The sequence below is a fragment of the Condylura cristata genome, unplaced genomic scaffold (genome assembly GCF_000260355.1).
Source record: "Condylura cristata isolate star-nosed mole 26May11 unplaced genomic scaffold, ConCri1.0 scaffold00008, whole genome shotgun sequence".
NCBI lineage: Eukaryota > Metazoa > Chordata > Mammalia > Eulipotyphla > Talpidae > Condylura > Condylura cristata.
In genome coordinates this window covers 29,909,940-29,933,443 of record NW_004567109.1, presented here as the reverse complement: position 1 = coordinate 29,933,443, position 23,504 = coordinate 29,909,940, and the positions used below count along the sequence as shown (strand labels likewise).

General features: G+C 37.7%; 2 protein-coding genes across 7 annotated transcripts in view; one reads left to right on the top strand and one right to left on the bottom strand.

The window, feature by feature from the left end:
• Window positions 1-15,735, top strand: part of HSPB11 (heat shock protein family B (small), member 11) — a 16,598-nt gene extending 863 nt beyond the window's left edge. For 4 of the 6 annotated variants that reach the window (XM_012722017.1, XM_012722016.1, XM_004679029.2 and 1 more), the window contains exons 2-6: window positions 5,148-5,260; window positions 10,389-10,495; window positions 12,216-12,284; window positions 13,817-13,860; window positions 15,501-15,735. In XM_012722017.1, coding sequence (XP_012577471.1) covers window positions 5,163-5,260; window positions 10,389-10,495; window positions 12,216-12,284; window positions 13,817-13,860; window positions 15,501-15,614 — 432 coding nt within the window. In that variant the 5' untranslated portion in view covers window positions 5,148-5,162 and the 3' untranslated portion in view covers window positions 15,615-15,735. Of the gene's footprint in view, window positions 1-6; window positions 189-2,470; window positions 2,514-5,147; window positions 5,261-10,388; window positions 10,496-12,215; window positions 12,285-13,816; window positions 13,861-15,500 lie in introns of those variants that run through there. The other 2 variants (XM_012722018.1, XM_012722019.1) reach the window with 2 other exon arrangements.
• Window positions 15,736-20,229: 4,494 nt separating this feature from the next.
• Window positions 20,230-23,504, bottom strand: part of DIO1 (deiodinase, iodothyronine, type I) — an 11,364-nt gene continuing 8,089 nt past the window's right edge. The window contains exons 3-4 of the mRNA XM_004679028.1: window positions 22,101-22,300; window positions 20,230-20,298 (exon numbers count right to left, since the gene is read on the bottom strand). Coding sequence (XP_004679085.2) covers window positions 20,230-20,298; window positions 22,101-22,300 — 269 coding nt within the window. The remainder of the gene's footprint in view (window positions 20,299-22,100; window positions 22,301-23,504) is intronic.

Here is a 23,504-nt window from a genome sequence, read left to right as displayed (position 1 = left end):
TTTGACTAGCCCCGCCCAGTGAAAACAGTTGAAAGCCGAAATTAATGGAACCTGTCAATTACAAAGTAACTCAGTTACGAATTGTATTTAATGTGGCCTCATTTAAACATTTTATATAATTTGGGGCGAGGCCTCCAGAAGTCTCTGAATTAAAATGGCCTGGACTGAGGAAAAGATGGGAGGTGGAGGTGAGAAGGGGTGTCAGGGCTGATTTGCCTTTCTAGAGATGCCAAGGTATAGAAGACAGCATTGACTGAACGCTGACTCACACAAAAGTTCCCAAAGGATGCGGTGAGGGCAGAGGATTTGAGGAATCCGTTGTGGAAGTACCAAAATGCAGGGGGGGGGGGGGTCGGGTTGGGGGGTGCTGAGCCTGGGAAGGAGGAAGTGAATTGAGGACTTGACAGGAACAGGTTTCTGAGGAAGGACCAGAAAGGGACCTGAGGCTTAGGGAGATGTCTAGTCAGGGGTCTTTCAAAAAAAACAAAGGCTGGCCCACCTCACGGTGGCAAAACGCATGGGGTTAAAGCAGGGCAATAGGAAGCCAGCAGCAGCCACTTCTGCACCAGTTCTATCCCGGGCCAGCTTGGCACATCAGACCTGTCCTGACCAGCCCACTGCTCCCCTCAGCAGTGTATTTTAATCGATCTGCCTGTTCTTCTCCCCACTCTGTCTCTAGTGAAGCCTCTCACCACCCCTGCACCTCTGGTCTGTACCCCAGTTCTGTGTGCAAAAATAAATAAATCTTTTTTAAAAAATGAAAAAGGCTGGCACACCAGAGTATTCATTTTTGATAACTGACGTCCTGAGGAGATAGTGAATTATATGCAAAAGAGTGGGGTGCAAACCTGCACTTTGGAGTTGTGGAAACAACATGCTGAGTAATTCCATTTGGGGGGGTAAGCAGGGAGGGGATTGGTTGCCTCTGCTCTTTAACCATAGCCAAAGAATCTTAAGAAGGATCCAACTTTAACCATTTCTTCTTACACAATTTTTTTCAACACAGGAAACAGGTGATAATGAAATTAGTTTTGTGTTAAAGTATGTTTACTTCCTCAGACAACTTAGATGATAAAAATGTGAAGAACTGAACATTTGGAGTATATGTTGTTCCTTATTTTACATCAGTGGTAGATACAGTTCCCTAAAATATAACTCATTTTTAAAGTAAGTTCACTAAGTCTACAACCCACACATTTCCACCCCCAAATAAATCATCAGAGCATTTTGCCACTTCTGCATTACTCTATATTTAGGGCCAGATAATTACTTGTACATGTCCTGTGATGATGGGCTGACCTGTGACAGCCCCACCTCTCCAAACACTGTCTGTTATTCTCTGTGTGGCTAAGTACCTCCTGTCCAGTTGAAAACCAGTGGACAAGAGGCTGAAGCCATAAAGCTTATTGTCTTTAACCTGGCTTACCAGAGCCTTCATTATCAGTTCCCATGCTACTTTTTGCAGAATTTGAGTCTGTTTAAAAGTAATCCTTTCTTTAGCTTCCTCACTACTCTGTCACATAGTCTTGGATACTTTCAGAGGTAGAAAAGATTTAGATTGCTAGGTCTTGTGTTTATGATGTCTTCCTTAAGATTTATATGTGGAGTCTACTAGCTCTTCCTCTTCTAACATTGTAAAAGAAAAATTCTAATCCTTCCATTCTATGGAAATATTTCCATTTCTAAATCCATGGGCACAGGATTGTGAATTTCATATTTGTGTCACAAATCATTTGATTTAAAAAATATTTTTAAATGAGATGCTAAAAATTGTCAGATTTCTCTCAATTGTCTCAAAATAATTTACCTGTTATACTCTCAACTTCCTCCATGTAACAGTTGATATGTGATCATGATCTCTCCTTGCTTGTGAACAATAGTCAAGCCTGATTAAAATATGCTACCCAGAACTACCCAGAACTGAGCAAGTATTCTGAATGTGGCTCACACTATTAGCACATAACATTGTGTTATGCTTGTCTATCTTCCTTGTCTCTGAGCTTCAAGGCAAAACCAAGTCTTAATCACCACCTTTGTTACAGGTTGTAGTCATCTTTTATTATTAGCACTGTACCTGCCCTTTCCTGGTTTTCAAAAATTTTGATGAAATGTAGCTCCTCAAACTCTCTGAGATCTTTATAATACTTTATAATTAACCAAATATGTACATTTTACACTATCTAGATCAAGCATTGGCAAATTATCTGTAAAGGACCAAATAATTATTTTAGGCTTCGTGAGAGCTACTCAAATCTCTATAGCACGAAACTAGCCAAAGACAACATATAAATAAATGCATGACCATTTACAATAAAAATATTCATGGATATTGAAGTGTGAATTTCATATTTGTGTTACAAATTCTCTCAATTTTTTAAAAGATTTATTTTATTTATGCATACAGAACTAGGGCACAGGCCAGAGGTGCAGAGACAGTGAGAGGATTCACCAGAGACAGAGTAGGAAGCTGAACAGGCAGATTGATGAAGTAACACTGCTGAGGAGAGCAGCAGGTGGGTCAGGAGAGGTCTGCTGCACCTTGTGGGTCACCTTTCTAGCCAGCTAGGGATCGAACTTGTGTTGAAGTGGCTGCTGCTAGCTTCATATCGCTGCCCTTTAACCTGTTGTGCCACCAGAGAGGGCCCAAATTTTATAACATAAAATCTGTTTATGTTATTTTATAACATAAAAAGCAGTCACAGCTTATGGGGCGTATAGAAATAAGAGGCAAGCTGGATTCAGTGCACAAGCTCTAATTTGCCCACTTACTAATGTAACTCAATCTTTATGTGATTGATTTTTAAAGTGTAAGTATAGACTGCACAAGATATTGTTATTCCTTATTAAATACCTTGCTCACTGCACCCTGTGTTTCTTAGTTTGCTCAGCTCTTTTAGTGTGCTCATTCTCTCACTATCTAGCTTTGTGTTGATTGCAAAATAGTAAGTATACTTTCCCTGTATAATTTACAAAAATGTTGAATAAGGATAAGAGTCCTTATATACTTCATTTTTTTCTGTTAGTGATCATTCTTTGAGTATAGCTATTAAAAATTATAAATGTCTACCTAAAATGCTTCCTGTTGGCCAGCCCACATTTCTGTCTTTAGTCCATGGGGTAGCTATGAAGTTCTGTTGAAATATACTTGGGAGGAGCATAATGAATTCTCAAGTGCTAGTAATGTTCTGTTTCTTTACTTGGGCAGTGATTATCTGGTTGATGGTTACCAGGATCTGGTTATTTTATGAAAACTTATTCATCTATAGACTTATAATTTGTGTTGATCGTTGTATGTCACATGGTTCAGTGACAAAAATGAAAAGGGGGAGAACTCTTGCACAAAACAAAAAAACCCATAAATAGTGTCAAAAGCAAAAATTAAACCACACTGTGGGAGAAGATATTTGAAACACATGCAAAAAGAATTTATATTCAGAATATTTTATTTTAAAAGTTCCTACCAGTCAGAAAGAAAAGGGGGAAAAATATGGCCAATAGAAAAATGGGCAAAGGATGAGAAAACCTGTTTGATATGTAAACATAAAATGGTATTCAACTAACTAGTAATTATAAAAATACAAATTGGAAAGTTATTGAAATACTATTTCATATCAATCAAATTGAAGTCAAAATATCTAATACCAGTTGATGAGCTTATGAGGAAACAGAAAACCTCATATATTGCTGATGGTAATTTAAACTATTATAATTTAGATTTATCAATTATTGAGAGGAAGATAGGCAAATTCTGAGACTCTATAGTTTTATAAAGGAAAAGATTATTTTGTCATAAAGATTTCCCCCCACAAGTACATAAAGTATATCTACAAAGATGTGCATGGCAATTTTGTTCATAGTAGTAAAAAATTGGAAACAGACCTAAATGCCCATTATTAAAGGGATGGAGAAATAACAGCTGTTAAAATGAATAAAAATTGACATATATATTAACATGATAAAATCTTGAAAACATAATATTGAATGAAAAAAATCTAGTAACAAGGATTTAGACATCGCAAAACCATCCAAGTTTTAAAAGAACAGTACATATTTTTAATATCTACACATGGCCAGAATTGAGTGATATAGTTAGGAGGCACACTCATCTAATAGCTATTCTGTTACCTCTGAACAAAGGAAGAAATGGGGCTAGTGAGCTTAACAAACATCTCGAAAAAAATCTTTTGAAGTAGACAGGCAAAACTTTTACATTTATTAATTCTGGACACATTTAATATGTTCTCCAAACTTTTGTTGTCTGTTTGAAATAGTCTTCTTAAAAGTTTTTTAAATTAGGCTGAGCCAGGAGTGTGAAGGATATAAGACTTCCTCCCTTTTCTAAACACTTTTCATTGTAAGTACAGCTTTCTCAGTCACTCTGCATCTATATAGTGGTTTATGCCCGTCACCACCACCGGATCAAGGAGGGTGAGAGCTGATAGAATCTTTTCTTACTTTCTTTTTGTCTTACCTGGCATTGCTCTTAGTAAAACTTAACACTATCTTTTCAGGACACTTATTAAAAGTAAGACATTATAACTACAACAAAAATGTCTTTAAGCCCATGACCTAATAGTTTTATTGATTAAAAATTCAAAAATGAAAGGTTACTTCACTTGTATTTGACAAGTCTTAAAAGTAGTATCTTTTAAAGTATAATAACATTGTTTGCTGCTTCAATTGATAAGTATATTGTTAGACAGTCACAAAACATCTGCTTTCACACGACAGATTTTTGTGTTTTAAAAAATGAACTATAATTTCTAAAAATTTTACACATTAGCTTGTTAACTGTTTCCATATAATTATTGAAGGCTTTCATTTTAGAAGTCAAAAAATTATGTCAGCTAGAGTATTCTTTCTTTCTTAAAGTTTTAATATTAGGTCACTAAACCCCTGACTAGTAAGTACTATGAAACATAGCTTATTCTTTTGTGCAATAAAGCAGAGAAAATAATTAGATTTTACAGGTAGTCCCTGGGAGAGAGCAGGAGTTTACTTAAGTAAATAAACATGTTAGAGTCTCTACCACTTGCTAATAGCTTGGTTGTTAGGCAGTGTGCTAGGCAACAGGCTTTCTTTTTCTTTTCTCAGAGTTTAGAGAAGTAGTTCATGTTGTTACTGATTTGTTGTTGTTTTGTTTGCAGGTTAAGTGCCTAAAGATGAGAAACACAGATCTCTGTTTGAGCTCAGAAGGAACTGAGGTGATTTTAGCTACATCAAGTGATGAAAAACATCCACCTGAAAATATGATTGATGGGTAAGAGCTATTCTTTCTTTCTTAAAGTTTTAATGTTAGCCCTGAGTCTAAGGGACTGTGAGTTTCACAACTAGCACTATGAAACTTAGCTTAATAAAAGTTTAGTGAACTAGATTACTTGACAGTATACACCTTTGGTATCATTCCTGTAGCTAATTCAGTATACATCTAGATTTTTGATCATTTTCTTTATAATTCTTAAACTGACCTATATTTAAAAAGTGGTTTAACAAAGCAAAGCCTCAGTTACCTCACTTTGTGGTGGTACACACTTTGTAATATCTGGTTATGGTTGTAGTCCAAACTTTTCTTGGAAAATAGGTATGTAAACATTGTAACTTCCTTACTATCCTAAGTAAGACCTTTGCTGATCTCTGCTTCACTTTCTTTTATCTGCCTTCATCTCTTGGTTCCCAGCTTCTTGATGTCTTTCCAATATTTACTCTTCAGTATGCTACAGCTTTTTCTGGGTACAGGTAAATATCATTCTCAGGCTTTTAAATTCCAGTAAAAAGTATTCAATGTGAGGATACCTTTTTAAAATAGTCCTGGCTATGTTATCGCTCTTTTTTTTCTCCTAATAAACCTTTTTTAAATATTTATTTATTTATACTTGCAAGAACTGGGGTACAGACCAGAGGTGTGGGGGTGAGAACATTCACCAAAGACAGAGTAGGGAACAGAATCAGCAGATTGATGGAAGTAAACTGCTGATGGGAGCAGCAGGCAGGACAGGAGAGGTCTGCAGTACCATGTGGATTACTTCCCTGGGGATCAAACTTGTGCTGCAGTAGCTGCATATGCTACATAGTGCTGTGCTTTAACCCCTTGCACCACAGGGAGGGCCTGTTATCACTCTCTTTAGTCGTCTTTCTTGGTATCTGTACAATGACCAGAGTTTGACTTACAGAACTATATAACTTTAGAGGTTGAAAGACTTTTGAGTTCATCTTATTGCAGCTTTTCATTTTAGACTTGTGGAAAGAAAAGTCTAAAAAGGTCAAGTATTAGCTTTAACTACTGAAGGCAAAGCCAAGTGTAATACAAATTTTGTGGTTCTTTGTGTTCAAGTTTAAGCACCTCCACAACTAGTTTTAAAATATTGAATCACCCCCAAAAGAAATCTTGCTCTCCTTCAAGTCACCCTGTGTTTTCCCTTCCCCACAAGCCTATTTAAGCACTAATCTACTTTCTTTCAATATAGATTTGCTTATTGGGACTTTTCACATAAATGAAATCATACATATGTGATCTTTGCATCTTATTTCTTTAACATACATGTTTTCAAGATTCATCTGTGTTGTAGCCCATAGCAGTGCTTTATTACTTTTATTGCCAAATAATATCTCATTGTATGGATATAGCACATTTTATTTATCATTATCCAGATAGATGTCTGGATTGTTTCTACTTTTTTGGCTGAATTTCTCCCAATTTATTAAAACAAATCAATTTACAGATCCAGGAAACCCAGTTGCTGCCAAGTAGGATAAATACAAAGAGACTACATCATAGTAAATTGTTGAAACATAAAAAATTTTAAACAACAGCAAAGAAAGACATTATATACAGGAAAATGGTGGTATTAGCGACAGTTGACTTTATGTCACAGACAGTAGAAGCCAGGTGACAATGGTATTTAATATTTATTCAGAATTTCTATCTAGCTAAAATATCTTTCAAATATAAGGATAGAATAAAGACATTTTATTCATTACAACTAGACCTGTGTTATAAGAGACACTCAAGAGAGTTCTATAAGTTGAAGTCGTATAATAGAGATGGAAATTCAAACCTACAGGAAGAAATGTTAAACGTTTTGGTAAATACAGACTCTTAATATTTTTTAAAGGCAACTGAGTACTTAATGGGAGAAAACATGTTGTATTGTGTGATTTATTACATGTGTAGATGTAAAATATATTAAAACACTGTAAATTGATTATCTTGAAGTTCTTATAACCTTGAGAATACCCACTGGCAGGGAAGAATAGCTAACTAGTCAACAGGAAGTAAATGAAATTTTAATTTTAAAAAACATATTCAAAAGTAGAAGATAGGAAAGGAGAAGTAAATAAAGAAGAAATAGATAAGATACGCAAATAGAAAATGAGTAGCAAGTTGGTAGACTTAAACCAAACCATGCCAAAAGTCTAAACACTTTACTCATATCACAGTGGTATACTGGGAAAAAATGAAAGATTGAAATAGATGCTGTTTATAAGAAATGCATTTAAAATATGAAGTCATCAATAGATTGAAAATAAAATGATAGGGTGCTTCCTGGTAGTGCAGCGGGTTAAAGCCAAGCACTGCTAGCTAGCCACAGCCACTGCAGCACTAGTTAGATCCCCATCCCCAGAGGTGACCCACATGGCACAGCAGACCTCTCCTGACCCGCCCACTGCCCTCAGCAGTGTACTTCGTCAATCTGTCTGTTCTGCTCCCCACTCTGTCTCTTTCAAAGCCTCTCACCCCACCTCCCACACCTCTGGACTATACTCCAGTTCTTGTATACATAAGTAAATAAACAAAACAAAACCAAAAAACAACAAAGAATTAAAAATGCAAAGACTTCATCTAATTAAAAAAAAATCCTAAAAAAAGAAGTTGGAGCATTTACTACATTATCTGCCTTCAAGATTTAAAATAAATATATAGTAATCAAAACAGTGCCCAGAAATAGAACCTTATATATATTAGGTCAGTTAATTTTCCACAAAAAGCTAAGGGTACAGAAACAGTTCAATGGAGTAAAATGGAGGAGGCAGAAATAGATCTACCCAAATACAGTCCATGACTTTTAGAAGGAAAAAAAAAAAACTGTCAAGGCAACTCTTTTAACATTTGGTGCTGGAACAACTGAAAAACCATATGGATAAAAATAAATCTTGACTCCTACTTTCATAATGAACACCTAAAGTGTTTGGTTCATCAAGGTGGACCTAGAACTCAATTCGGAACTAAAATATTTATGTATTTATGTATTTACTTATTTATTTACTTTGGAGAACAGAAAAGGCAGATTTGTTGAAAAATATTGTATGAGAGTTAGCAGTCAAGATAGGAGAGGTCTGCTGTGACAGAACTAAAAGATTTATGTTTCTGAAGAAAACACTGTAAAATACACTGTGACTATGGGATGAACAAAGATTTCTTAGGGAGAACACAAAAACTACTAAGCATAAAAAATGTATAAAAAAAAGTAAGCATGAAAAAGGTAATATAATTGGACTTTACCAGTAATAAAACTACACATTAAAAAACACAATAAAGATTAAAAAAAACACACACACAATAAAGAAAATGGAAAGGCAGGGCCTCTCTGGTGATGAGGTTAAAGTTTCAGTGCTATCAAGCTACTGCCAGCCACTACAGCACCAGTTTGATCCCTGGCCAGCCAGGAAGCTAACCCACACGGTGTGGCAGACCTCTCCTGTCTTATCCACTGCTCCCCTCAGCAGTGTATTTCAGTCAGTCAGCCTGTTCTGCTCCCCACTCTTGTCTCTGGTGAATCCCCTTATTTCCCCCATCTCTGGCCTACACCCCAGTTCTTATATGCATAAATAAATAAATCTTGAAAAAATGGAAAGGCAAACAACAGAATGGGAGAATATTTACAGTATGCATATTCAGCAAAGTACTCCAAAAACATAGCTAGTAAAAGTACAAATAATGTAATAAAAAGGGATGGAATACTTTGAATAGAAGAAGTAAACATGACTCCTCAAAAGGCACATGAAAAAATTGCCTAGAGTCACTTATAATCAAGGAAATAAAAGTTAACATCATTATTAGACACATTTCACATCCCCTAGAATGGCTAAAATTGAAGACTAACAGCAGCAAATGCTGATAAGGATGTGGAGCAATTAGAACTCACAATGCTGACAGGAATATAAAATCTTTGGAAATCTGACAACTTCTTATAAACATACTTCTGACCTTATATGACCCAGTAGTTCCACTCCTAGTAATTACTCAAGAAAAATGAAAGTCCACAAAAACACTTGTACAAGAATATTTATTGCAGCTTTCTCTTCATAGTAAAAAATTAGAAGCAATCCAAAGATTCAATACAAAATAAAACAGATATTATACCAATAAACAAATTATGGCATATCTGTGATGATAGAAATCAGAGTAGTGGTTATCTAAAGGAGATAGAGATTGCCTTGAAGTAAATATAAGGAAGTTTCTGGAATGATGATTCTGTATTTTGTTTGGGGTATGGTTATCTTAGATGTTTGCTACATAAGCATCCACATTTATCAAAACTTACTAAATGTACAAGTAAGATGTTATACTGTTGACAGACTTTATCTGCTAACACAGAAAGCTTACATATTTAAACAAAAATGATTTCTCCTGCAGTAATCATAATAGTATAAAGTTTTATACTCTATTTTATATATATATGACAAAATTGAATACTTAAAAATTGTTTTCAACACACATCTATTATGTATCTGCTAGTTGTTGGATATAAAGTTGTGGAAGAGATAGATAGAGGCTGGACTTAAAATCTCAGTGTCTAACAGGAGCCATAAAAACATGAGAGGTAAATGCCAAAGTAAAAATAGCTGCTGAGTGTGAGGCCAGTGCAAAAGAGGGAGGAAGTGATTCTGGTTTGTTGGGATTAGAAAGATGGGACCAAAAAAGTGAACAAATGCTTGCAAGGGAAGAAGGAAGGACTTTTTAGGTCAAGAGAATCTCATGAACTAAGGCCCTGGTACATGAGTGTGTATGACGTGTTTGAGGAATTTTAATTGGCCAAATGTAGCTACAGTAATGGGAGATGATATTGTGAAAGGAAATGATATACTTTCAGGATGGAACCAGAGTGTACAGGGTTGTAAAATGCCATCTAAGAAGTTCAGATTTATAGGCAATAAGGGGCTTTTGAAGGCTTTTAGACAAGAATGAAATCAATTCTGTATCTTAAAAATGTATATTTGGTAGTAATAGTGGAGAAATTAGAGAGAAGAAATTAGAGCCAGAATGGACAGAATGAGATTACAAGGGTTCAGTGGCTATTTATTGTTTTAAATACTTATTCACTAGAGTGTCATGATTAAATGTTTTTATTGGGCTTTATCTTTCTCTTTTTCTTTAAAATTAACAATAGGAATCCAGAAACATTTTGGACCACCACAGGAATGTTCCCCCAGGAGTTCATTATTTGTTTTCACAAACATGTAAGGATTGAAAGGCTTGTAATCCAAAGTTACTTTGGTAAGAAGAGGGCATGTATGTAAACTTTTGGCAAACCACTAATTTTTCTTTACAGCATGGAATCCAGTTTTACTGCAGGGGTGGGAAGTTGGGTCGTATGGGTTAACTGCCTTGAGCACAATTAGATTTCTGAAAGTGCACTTTTGAAACCCTTCCAAAGCACATAATTTCCTTGCAGTTTATTGTGTGAAAGCCTATGGCAAAAGGCTCCAAGACGCCAGCTTGCCAGAAAGCTTGGTTCTTTGACATCTTTATTCTAGATTCATTTGACTTGAGATTCTCTGTTAAATTCTTTATGAAATTCTGATAACCCTGATTATTTGCACTGGATGGTTTTGATTTTTCTACTAATAATGGTGCTGTCTTAGGGATTTAGGAGAAGAATCTCCCAATGGTACATTTTTCTAATCCTGTACTATATTCCTTAAAGTATCAGACAGAATCATGTCAGGAAATAGAATATATTCGAGTTGGTTCAAATAAAGAGACATGGTTAATGGGACTACTTACAAAATTATAGTTTGAGTAAATGGTATAAACCCTGGTTAAAGACCCAGAAACTGGCAACTTTGTGAAGCTCTTACCACCACTGGAGCAAGGGAAGGAAATTGTGTTACTGGAATAGCTGGGTGAGAGCTGGAACCTGTGGATAAGGGCCTGGCTGGCAGGAGCTATAATCAGGAAGGGACAAAACCACTGTCAAAGACATGGTGCTGAGGCAGGAAGGGAGTGGATTAAAAACAACCGGATCTCACTTCCCCCACAGCCCTCCAATTTCCTCCTGGTGCCTCCCATTTGTCAGATCTGACCAGGAGCCAGTGGGCAAGTGAGTCCAGGTGATGCAACCTGATGGTCTCTTCCCTGGGACACAAAACAGAGAAAGAGTAGATTTGTGGGGGTGGGACCTGGCTTAGGGGTAATGGAAAAAAAATGTCTCTCTTCTGTCATTAATTGTAGAGGCCTTGAAGTCAGACAGACCTAGAATTTAAATGCCAGTTCTGTATCATTGAACACTTTCCCTAACTTATCTAAGTTGCTTGATTTCTCTGAATTTGCTTCCCCATCAGTAAAGTGGGTTAATAATACTTTTCTCATAATATTGTCGCGAAGTATAAATGAATAAATATGCCTGATTCAAGGTTTGCTCATCTTCATAAAGAAGATGTGACCAGGGCCCTCCCTGGTGGTACAATGGGTTAGGACGCAGCACTGCAGTGAGCCGCAGCCACTTCAGTGCAAGTTTGATCCCCGCCCTGAAGGTGACCCACATGGTGCAGCAGACCTCTCTTTTCTCACCCGCTGCTCCCCTCAGCAGTGTACTTCATCAATCTGCCTGTTCTGCTCCCCACTCTGTCTCTGGTGAATCCTCTCACCACCCCTGTACCTCTGACCTGTACCCCAGTTCTGTATAAATAAATAAATAGTGAAAAAAAAATTTGTGACCAGGATTGCTAATATTAACAGTATTATTTGCAATTCTACTAGCTCTGAGTTGTATGCTTGCTATCATTTGTAAGTTACAGCTTCACAAGACTGCATTTACCATAGGAACTTACGAAAAAACAGAGTGATTGTTAGAATATGATATTCTTAATGCCAGTATGTTGTACAATCCCATCAGTCTCTCAGTTTCAGCAGAGGGAAAAAGGAATCTAGAAACTATAGTGATGTAGAATTAGGTAGGTAATTAACACTTTATTTTGCTTATTTACAATGTCAGTGCGGACCTTGAAGATTGAAAAGAGCACATCTAAAGAGCCTGTAGATTTTGAGCAATGGATTGAAAGAGGTATGTGCTTGTTTTTATCAATGCTATTGTAAGCATGAGAGAAAAAAGAATTGAACTTTGACTCTATATTTCTAATCAGGCTGCATTTGGATGAAATCTCAGTGATTCTTGTGACATATTTGTAGTCTAGAAAAATCTTAAGTTTGAATCCAATTCTGCTTCTTCACTTATTGATTATGTAATTGTTAAAATGTTACTTAATTTTGCTGAGCTTCAGAATCCTTATCTGAAAAAAATGGAGATTGTACCTAACGTTTTAAGATTTCTGTGAACAAAGTATCTGGTACATGGTAGACAAACAGTACATCTTATTTTTTCACCTTCTTTCCTTCCTTGCCAATTAATGATAGTATTTATATATGTCAGCAGCAATGATAGTATTTATATATGTCACTTATCTTATGGCAAACTCTAAACACAGCATATTGCCTTTATGTGTCTCTCTCTTTTTCCTCCCACCATGAATAATAGCAAAGGAATGAAAAAGGTAGACAAAATAAATGAATAAAAACAAGTAAGAAACCAAGAGTCCAAAACAAAGTTCAGAGATAGATATGAGACATCAATATATATTATGGAAGAGAGAAGGCATATGGAAGACTAGTAAATTCTATAGATGGATGGAGTAGGTTACAACCTAAATGCCTGTCAAGGAGAATTTTACTGAGAAGCAAGCCAGTTTACCCATCAGAGCCCAGGAACGCCTAAAATTTGAAGGCAAAAATTAATGTGAAAATGTGGGTAAGATATGAGCCAGAAAACAAGAGTGATTAGTTGAACATTTATATGCAGAGTGGTTGAACTCAATGTACCTTTTCCTAAGGCCCACAATGCTAAGTGACTGTTCTCCCACAAATCACCCCTTAGAGACACCTAGGAACACTAGTGTTCCTAGATTAATACTCAGTCTCACTGGATATGAGACTCAGAGACCAGGTATAGTAGAGAAAGTAAGACATGGAATTGAAAACAGAATAAGTTAATTATCTTGAAAAATTAATTTCTAAAAAATGACAGCTAATATATAAATTAAGCATTTCATCTTTCCAAAAGAATGATATGATTAACTTGTAATGAAATTCTTAATCTCTCCTAAAATTATATAAAGGTTTTCTAAGATCAATTCATGGGCAGCAAAATACAGCACCATGGTAAAAATTCATTGTGAGAAACAGCTATTACTACCTGTGGGCTTGGGGATGGTCCCTTTCAGTCCTTCAGTTACTGTTAGTAGCTTTATCCTTAGAAGGATTACATTTCATCAATTATTACTTTAAATTCAGTTACCTTAGTTTACATTTGTATTTCTTACTGTTTATATTTACTAAAGATATTTTATAGCTGATAGTTTGTCTTTCATACATTTTATATCAAATAGCTCTTTTTTCTTGAATTCTAATCCCCATTGAAAATTCTTTCAATCTGGTCTTAACCATAGTTTGCCAGATACCATGTTTGGCTAAACATAAATTTCAGTAACTATCCTTATGTATTTTGAGCTTTAATTCTTTTCTGTTAAATTTGTGTTTTAGATCTAGTACACACAGATGGGCAGCTTCAAAATGAAGAAATTTTAGTAAGTAAATATACTTTGTAGAGGTAAACATTATCTTTAATCAGCAAGCATATTTAAAATTTGAACCTTTGCCCGTAGTCGTAAAGTTAGTAAATACAGCCAATATTATAGGTTATGTACATAATAGAGATATTCTCAATAATATTATAATCTAAATGTAGTATTCATAAATTAGGCTCTCATCTACCATAGAATGACAGCAGGATAAAACATTTCACTTATTTGTTTTTTATTCTGTTCATTTTTGTTGAAGGGTTTATTTGCTTTGTTTTCTTTCACTTGATTCTGTGAGCCTTCTAGAATAAAAATCTAAGATGGTTGCCAAAATTGGGTGTTCATTTAAGCATGAAAGGACAAGCGAGATTCAGATAAGAGGAACTGGAGCATAGGATCAGCAACAAATAAATCAAAGAGAGATGAGGCAGAAAGAAAATCAGTATTTTTCGACAACATCCCATTGGGCTTTGATTGTCAAGTGGAGTGGAATGCCTGTGATGAGGAAGCTGCTGCCTCATCAGCGATTTCTCTCTGTTCCTGCTAGCTCATAGGCCCTTAGGCCCCCATATTAGACAAACAAAAGAGTAAAACAACTGAAAACGTGTGTCTTTTGGTTGTAGTGTTTGTTATTTAAAATTTTTCTAAGTGAGGGTTAAAGCAGTAGTTTGTCCACTCCTCCCTTATTCACAACTTGCTGCGAGCTGCTATGAAATTAGTATTTTAAAGGATTCTGTAGGAAATAAGTTCTCTTCTCTACCACTCAAATTTGCCAGTGACGGGGGAGGCTATCTAGACCAGGAAAATTGTTAATTAAACTGAGTTCCATCTACCTGTTTTCTCCCATCTTTACTGATGAGTTATGATTAGTAAACCTGTGTTGAGTGTTTTGTTTCAGAGCTCCCTGAGCATGATAGAACTTTTGGAAAACATAAGGGGGAATGGCAGACTGAGAATTACCCATAATATTATTATTCTGCCTCAGCAGCTCTAACTATTCTTATCATCTAGTTGGCAGTCATTTACAGCACATAGTTCTAATAGTAATGTGTAAACAACCTTTATCTTTTTTAGCTTACTTATAGCAAAAGCTTTACAATTATATTTTTAAAATTAAGTAAATGAAAATAGTCAAATGTTAACTAATTTATTTTTCTTTCCTCTGTCATTATAAGTAATACTACAAAGGACATCTTTTGCAAATTCCTCCTGCTGCAATCTTTACCTTTGTAATTATTTTCTAAACTGAATGTTGAGGAATGGAATTGGGTTAATAGGTATTGTGTGATATAATATAATTTGCTCTTCAGACAAATTATATAAACATGAAAGTATAGTAATGCTTCAGCGTGCTATATTCTGTGGTATCATTCATCAAAGGAAATCTCTTTTCATGAAAAATACTTAGAAAAACACTCTTTAAAAACTGACCAAAAATGTAAGTTACAATATTTTGCTCCTCCTGCTAGTTTTTATTAAAGCAAGACTGATACTTGGCTAATTAAACCAGGACAACTGTACTGTTACATGTGGCCATATTCTCTCCTGAATATTGTTATATATTTAGAATATTACTCTTGTATCAAGCTCTTTCTTTTGCCAACTGCTTGTTGCTAAAAGCATCCGTGTTAATTCTTCCCCTCCAGGTACATGATGGCCATGCCACTTACTTGAGGTTCATTATTACATCAGCCTTTGATCATTTTGCATCTGTGCATAGTATTTCTGCAGAGGGGATAACTGTCTCAGGTCTTCCTTAGTAACAATATCAAAATATTCTTGCATGACTTTTTAACAGTGTATTTATTTAAACATGAACTTGTCGCTGATATACTGATATACTTTATTAAAGGCATTTATATCAGTCTGCTTAAGTCTTTATTTATTTTCTCATCAATATTTTGAGGAAAGGAGTTTTGCTTCATCTGTCAGTAATTATGACCACCATAAAAGATAGAAGAAAAACTCTCCCTTCAATATATAGCTTAATCAAGTGACTGACTACACATGAACACGTAAGTAATAATATGTTGTGTCTCCACAGTAACTAACATGGTGCCCTTCAAGTCCAGTGCATTAATTTTTTTTAAAGATTTATTTATTTGTGCATACAGAACTGGGGTATAGGCCAGAGACTCGGGTGGTGAGAGGCTTCACCAGAGACAGAGTGGGGAGCAGAACAGGCAGATCGACGAAGCACACTGCTGAGGGGAGCAGCTGGTGGGTCAGGAGAGGTCTGCCACACCATGTGGTCACCTCCGGGGCAGGTGGGAATCGAACTCATGCGGAAGCAGCTTTAGATTCTCAGGGCTGTGCTTTAACCCGCTGCGCCACCAGGGAGGCCCCAGTGCATTAATTTTTTAATTTACTTATTGACTGATGCAAAAGAGCTGAGTGGGCAATGGAAATAGTGAGCAGTGTATGAATTCAGAAAAGAGAAAGTACTTATGGGAAGGTTTCATTAAGATCATGGAACTTGAGCTGATCCTGTAGGATAAATTATTTTTTTCTTTTACTGTATCCTGATTCATGAACTTCATAGAAGAATAGGAAATACAATCTTACTTCCCAGAGACAACTCTAATTGGTATTGATATTTTTTATATTTTGTAGAGGCAAGATATGGGATGTGACAAATTCAAAAAAAATAAAGTTTCTCTGAATATACTTCATTATCTAACTTGACTTTAGAAACATAAATAAACTAATATACTCCAAAATTAAAATTAAAAAATCAATCCTAAAATATTGAAGACAAACAAAACTGTGTGAACTTGACTTTACAACAAGTTAATTTTAAAAAATGCATAGGAGAAAATGGCAATAGAACATAGGATTTTGTTTATGCAATCTGTATCAGTTTAATACCGTACCGTAGTAATAAGGTCACAGACTTGTTGATTTAACATAATAGAAATTTATTCTCTCCGTTTTTGAAGCTGAAAGTCAGAAATCAAGGTATTGGTCAGGTTTATTCATACTGCAGTTTCTAAGGGAGAATCTTTTCCAGGGCTTTGTTTTCACTTCTGGTGCTGCTGACAATCCTCAGTCTCCCTCTGGCCTCCCTCAGCCTTGGCACCGTCACTCAGGTGCCTCTGTTATCCTATGACCTTTGCTTTGTGTGTCTTCCCATCTTCTCTCTCTGCATATATGTTTCTATGGACTTGCCCTCTCCTTATAAGGAAAGTTAAAGGCCCACCCAACTCCAGTGTGACCTCATTTGAGCTAAGTACCTCTGCAATGACCCTCTTTCCAGGGAAAGTTGTATTCACTACTGGGTATTAGGACTTAAGCATGTCTTTATTTAAAGACACAATTCAACATATGATATTTATGTATGATAGCTAATTTTATGTGTCATGTAACTGGGACACAATGCACAGATATTTGCTTAAACATTCTGGATGCTTGTATATGGAAATTTTTTGTATAAAATTAATGTTTAGATTGGTGGACCTTAAATAAGTCTATACTGTAATAGCCTCATCCAATCTGTTGAAGACCTTAATAGAACAAAGACTGATCTCCCACGGACACAGAAGAATCCTGCCAGCAAATTATCTTCAACATGTACTATGACATCAATTCCTCCCTGAGTCTCCAGCCCACTGGTTGACCCTGCCAATTTTGGACTTGCCATACTTCATAGATAAGTGACTCAATTTCCTAACATAAGTCAGTCTCTCTCTTTCTACACACACACATACACACACACGCACACGCACATCTACTGTTCATTACAGCTAGATCACAGAGAGCCCTGATTACTTTCAGATGTTTCAAATGTAATACTAGAGTCATTTGAGATTTGGAGAAGGAACTGACTTCATGAAATTGTGTTCATGTTCAATAAAATGAAATGCTGAGGATTTTATTTTTACTAAATTCCTACACTAAAATGTTGACAATTCTTTGTGTAAGGAACACACAAAGGCTTACAAATTGCTGGAAGGGCTCTCCAGAGGCTGTCTGAGTGTTCTCTTTGGCACAAACCTATTAAGTTACCTCTGTCTTTTCCTTTGTTTTTGTCCATTGTGGATGCAGAGAATATATCATCAGTATAGTACTTGCGATACCACTGATATTTGAAAACAACATCCTTTAACCCACATTTTCAGTCATATTGTCTCAAACAACCACGCCAAGTTCAATCAAAGTACGTGGCTATATGGCTTTGGTTTTGTTTTGTTTTTCCATCATCTTTTTTCTGTCTCGGTTGTCTCCCTTCGGCTTCCTCTGTACCCTCCTTTGGACTTTCCTCTGCCTGCCCACCAGCTGCTGGCTACTGTTGTGCTGTGTGTCCTGTGTGCTTTGGATCTTTGAGTTTGCCACTTCCTCCACCTCTTTCATTAGGTGTCTGCACAGTTAGCTTCCTCATTTACTTGAAAACTGGGAGTGTCTGTGCATTTGTAGATATGACTTGGAGGCCCCTCAGAGAAGTGATTCAGGGGAGCACGGTCTTAATATGTGCTCTCCGTTTGAAGCTGGCACTTAGGAAGGACAGAGTTCAGCTGAGCTATAGTCCCACCATTTTCACAGCTACTCCTCAGGATAACCTCACACGTGCGTGCCAGGACTGATCAGTTGCTTTGCAGGGTGGGGACTTTTTATTCAGTGTCCCTACTGTCCTACCTCCTTCCCAGTCCCTACTCCCTCAAAAAGGAGGAGCCCAAGGACAAAGTTATGGAACAATAATGATTATAATTAGCCAACACACAGCCATTTCTTCAAAGTCAGGCACATTTCTGAGTGCTTTACTCATGAATTCTCTACAGTGTAGGCAGCGTTTCTATCCCATTTTATATTTCAACTTACCACAACGGCATAATCAAAGTCACTCGCACAGCTAGCAGGGAGCAGAGCCAGGACCCTGGCTGTAAAGTTAGAGATGGAGTTTGAATCGTGGCTCATTCTTGTTCTAAGGTTGTACACAAGTTAGTTTACTTTGAGTCTTCCTCTTCTGCTAAATGGGAATAATAATCATCTCTTTGAGATATATTTGATTAAACGAGATAACATCTGAAAGTTCCAGTGCCTGGTAGATCATTAATAATAGCTGTTTTTCAGAGTAAAACAGCAACATTAACAATATTAATCTGGTAGCAACTAGACAAGAATTATGTGTTTTTGTGTTAGAAAAGTATCTCCCAAGTCTATTCTTTTATGTTATGTTGGGAAGGAAGTTATACTCCCATGTAGAAAATTCTCTATGTGGTGTTCACAAGACAAGTGCACATTTGACAATGTAACACAAAGACTGAGTGTTCTTTTCACAAAATGAGGTCCTTTAGCATGTGGTATTTTTGCTGGTCAGATCACATTGGGCTATCATAAAAGAATCGGCTGACACAAATTAGAAAAGAAAATGTAAAGATCACACTGAAGACATCTCAAATAGCCGGATATATTTTAATCCTTCTGTGTTAACTTATGGCTTCTAAAAACATTTTTCAAATCAAGTCACAGCTGTGTGTACTTTAGGCTGTGGCCATCATAAGCAAATATGAAAAGAAGCAGCGTTAAAGCAGAGGAATACCAATGGTTATCCATTACTTTCCTATAATCTAACACAAATCACCATTAGGACACTTGCAAAGAAATCAGAAAGACCATTCCAGGCATGAGCTTCTGCAGTGCTTATTGTCCAGTTTGGTCAGGATTAGAATGTTTTGAGTAAACTAGTTTCTACCTTCCTTCTTAACCCCCAGGGACTGGGTAAGTGAAGATGTTGGAGGAGTCTAAGTACAAAGTCATATCTATAAAGTGTATTCAAAGACAGTAAAGTGAGTTCATTCCTCTGATATGGTAAAATTGGAGGCAAGTTCTTGGAAATTGACTCCTTATAGCCATCTTGGCAAGAAAAGAGTCACCATCTTTACTGTCTTCTCCACTCTGACTCCTTTTGCTTCCAATTTTTCATCATTATCTAAACAACGGAGTTTTCCCCATGTTTGGTTCTAAAAACCAGTTCGGTATCTCAAATTTTTAATTCATAATTGACAAACTTGTCAAAGTGAATTTACCCAATGTACAGACGCCATCTCTAGCCAGCTGGTGTCAGATGTACACTGAGAACTATCCCCCCTCTGAGAAGCTGGCTGTTGAGTGGTCTCTGCATTTGGCCAGTGTACATTCTTTTTTTCTTCTCCTTTTTTTGAATTGTCCATTCTTTAACCCCCAGCTTTCTTGCTGCTGCATTTTCCTCATAACTACAGTTCCCAAGTGATTGTTGTGACCTGCATTCCCTAGCTGAGCATTGTATGCTTAAATCAAAAAAATCTGAGCATATGATTCAGCTAATGACACAAGTCAAGAGGGTAAGGCTGAGCTTTGAGAGACTCTGTCGTCCACCTAGAACTGGGGCATCTGTCTGGATTAATTGTGGAGCTTTTCCAGAATAGCACGAACTTCCTCTGGGCGGTAGTTCCAAGGACCAGGTCCACCCTGTAAGAAAAATGAATCAGGCATTTCCAATTTGCCAGGGACCTGGACTAGAGATGTCTGTGAATATATCTGGGTGTTGTGAGTATAGTCTTGTCAGTGACAGATGCAGCCATGAGGTGGGTCTGATCACCCAGGGAAAGGGCATGGAATAGGTCAGAGGCGTAGGGAAATCAGAGAGTAAAGTGTTAGTTTCTAAAAGAGAAAGGGGTCTGTACAAATAAGTTTTTCTTCCTGATCAGACCCTCACACTGGTTTTATCTTCCCTCCCTTCCAACAGTTCTACCCCTTCTACATCCAAAGCACTTGTGCCTCTCATTCCGTGTCTTAGTTCACTGCTCCTCAAGTCCCAACTATCCCTAGTCCTTGCTTCCTCAAATTCCTGCCTCACCCAATAAACAGACATCTTTCTGTAGACCTGAGAAGGCGTCTTCCCAGCTCAGAACTCTTTAATCCCACTGTCTGCAGGCAAAGGCCAGCTTCCTTGATCCAGAATGAGACCCCAAGAACCTAAGTGTCCTGATTCTCCAATCACACCCTGCCCTAAAATGCCTCAGTGTCTCCACCCACCCTCTTCCCAACTTTGGCAGTGACTTTCACTCATGTTCATGTGATTGACTCTTTATTCTGTTTGGCCCAAGCAACTATCATCTCCTCTGAAAAATCTTCCCTTCCCCAGGGGTTAAAAAACATAGTTTGAGAGCTGAATCTGTCCTGATGCCTCCCATACTTTCGTTTACCTATTGTCCTTGGCTGTTTTTGTGCTATAACAGCTGGAGTGAATCATTGCAACAGAGATTATTGACCACAAAATTGAAAATATTTACTGTCAGGTCTGGGAAAGTTTGCTAATGTCTACTCTGGCATCCCATAGTACCTGGGACACTGTTTGGATCTTCTTATCCCCCCAGACTTAGCATAGATGGGGTTCATTTTGTGTTGTGTTTGTTCATTGGTTTTGTGTGTCCAATACGTGCACAGGCCTAACCGCGGGAAGGGACTCAGCCAGCTTACCTCAATCAGGCTATGTTAGAACCATGTCTTAGCAGAGGGGAAAGGAATCCTGAATCCTTATATTGTGGCACCCTGCAGATTCATCTGCAACTTTTTGCATGTTTCATCTGCATTTTTAACTGGGGGGCAGAGGAGCTTCCACATGGTCAGACTTCCTGTGCTCACCAAGGCTGGAAACACCTTTAGCAGCTATATAATTTATGCCCTTGTGTTAAGGGAACAGAGGTTGCACTGACCTGGCTTCCCTGCTCTCTCTAGGCTAGGAGCCTAAGGGAACATAATCACCAGGAAGTAAGCCAGGAATCAATTCCTGATTAGGTTTTTCAAGTTCCTGACTGGAGGGTTTGTTCCCTTCCAGCCACATACATCTGCCCCTTTAGGTTCAAGCCCACCTATGAAATTAGCAGCTTCTTATCCTCCCACTCCTGTCTTATCCCATCCAAAAGATTTAGAATGGAACTTAGAACCTTGCACAGTGTGATCATGGGCAAGTCAATTCCTGTTTTGCTCTCTATATAAAATGGAAACAATATTCACTCTCAGCTTCAAACCAAACCAGAAGGATGCAGCTGCAATCTAGATACAAGGGGCCCTCAAGTGCATTATTTAGTTCCGTGTGAGAAGGTGACCAACACCCCCAATATGCAGAAGAGGAAACTGAAGCTCTATGAGGAGAAAGAACTTGCCTGTGGCCAAGAACTGGGAAATGGCTGGACAGTGATTTGAATCCAGGTCTGCCTGATCTAAGCCCTTTGCCCTTGCCTTCCCTGGCCTCCTGCCCTGGTCACCACCTTGTAGAGGATCCTGCCTTCCTGGAGTATGTAGAGCCTCTTGGGCAGTGCTGCATAGAGCTGGCTGCTCTGGTTCTTCATAGTGTCCACCACCACAGGGCACTGGGGGTTCCTGTCCAGCAGCAGGCGGGCTGCCTGCAGGCGATCCTGGAGATTCCGGTGATTGCGGATGTTCACATTGTTCTTGAAAGCCCAGCCATCTATAAGAGAAAAGCCAGGCGGTGGGCCCTGTAGTCACAGCAGACACTTCTTGCAGACTAAATATCCCCAACTTTTAACTGTATGTCCCAGATAGAGGACCTCTCAGTCCAGTTTCTTATTTTATGTGAATATACAAGATTACACAGGGAGTTAGTGATTGATCCAGGACTGACAACCAGGTTTCCTGGTTCCTCCCAGACCTGGGCTCTTCAATGTTAGAGTTCACTCTAACAGACCGGTCTTCTTGAGCTTTAATGTGCATATAAATCACACAGGGACCTAATTAAAGGAAGATTGTGATTAGGGCTTCCTAGGGTGGTGCTGAGAGACTCCCAGGACACCAAGGCTGCTTAGAGAGGCAAGGATCAAGAACAATAGTTGTTAGTGTTTGCTACCCAGATCATCATTATGAGTTTGTTAGTAATAAAAATTCCTAGGCTTTGTCCTAGACCTACTAGGAATGGAGCCCAGCTATCTTGTTTTAAGAGACTTCCTGTTGATTCTAAAACCTGCCATAGTTTGAGAACTACTGATTTAGAGCCTAGTTATTCTAATTAGAATCTTCTAATTATCCCTCACCACAGTGAGGGATCTGGTTAAAAAGCCAAACCTCAAGCCCCTGGCTGCCCTGTTGAGCCAGAATCTGCATCTTAAAGGACTGGGTGACTTGAACACACATTCCTGTTTGAGCAGAGCTGCTTTGGAGCAGTTCTCAGCTTTGGCTGCCTATCAGCTGTCAGCTGTGATACATAGAGACATCATCTCTTCTCAGCCATGGAGCCCACAGACATCTGTCTGTGCTTAAGTTCTTTAACTAATGGCAGCTGCTCTCTGAAATGGGGTATCTGACAGAGATATACTATACTGTGTTTGCATGTGCTCTCCTGTTACCTATGCTATTTGGTTTCAATTTTATTATGGGAATATTCTGTTATACACAAAAGCAGAGAGAACAGGTTATGAACCTTGATGTATCTATTACCCTATTTTAATTTTTTTAAGATTTATTTATTTATTCATATAGAACTGGGGTACAGGCCAGAGATGTGGAGAGTGAGAGGATTCACCAGAGACAGAGTGGGGAACAGAACAGGCAGATCAACAAAGTACACTGCTGAGGGGAGCAGCTGGTGGGTCAGGAGAGGTCTGCCACGCCATGTGGTCACCTCCAGGGCAGGCAGGGATCGAACTCATGCGGAAGCA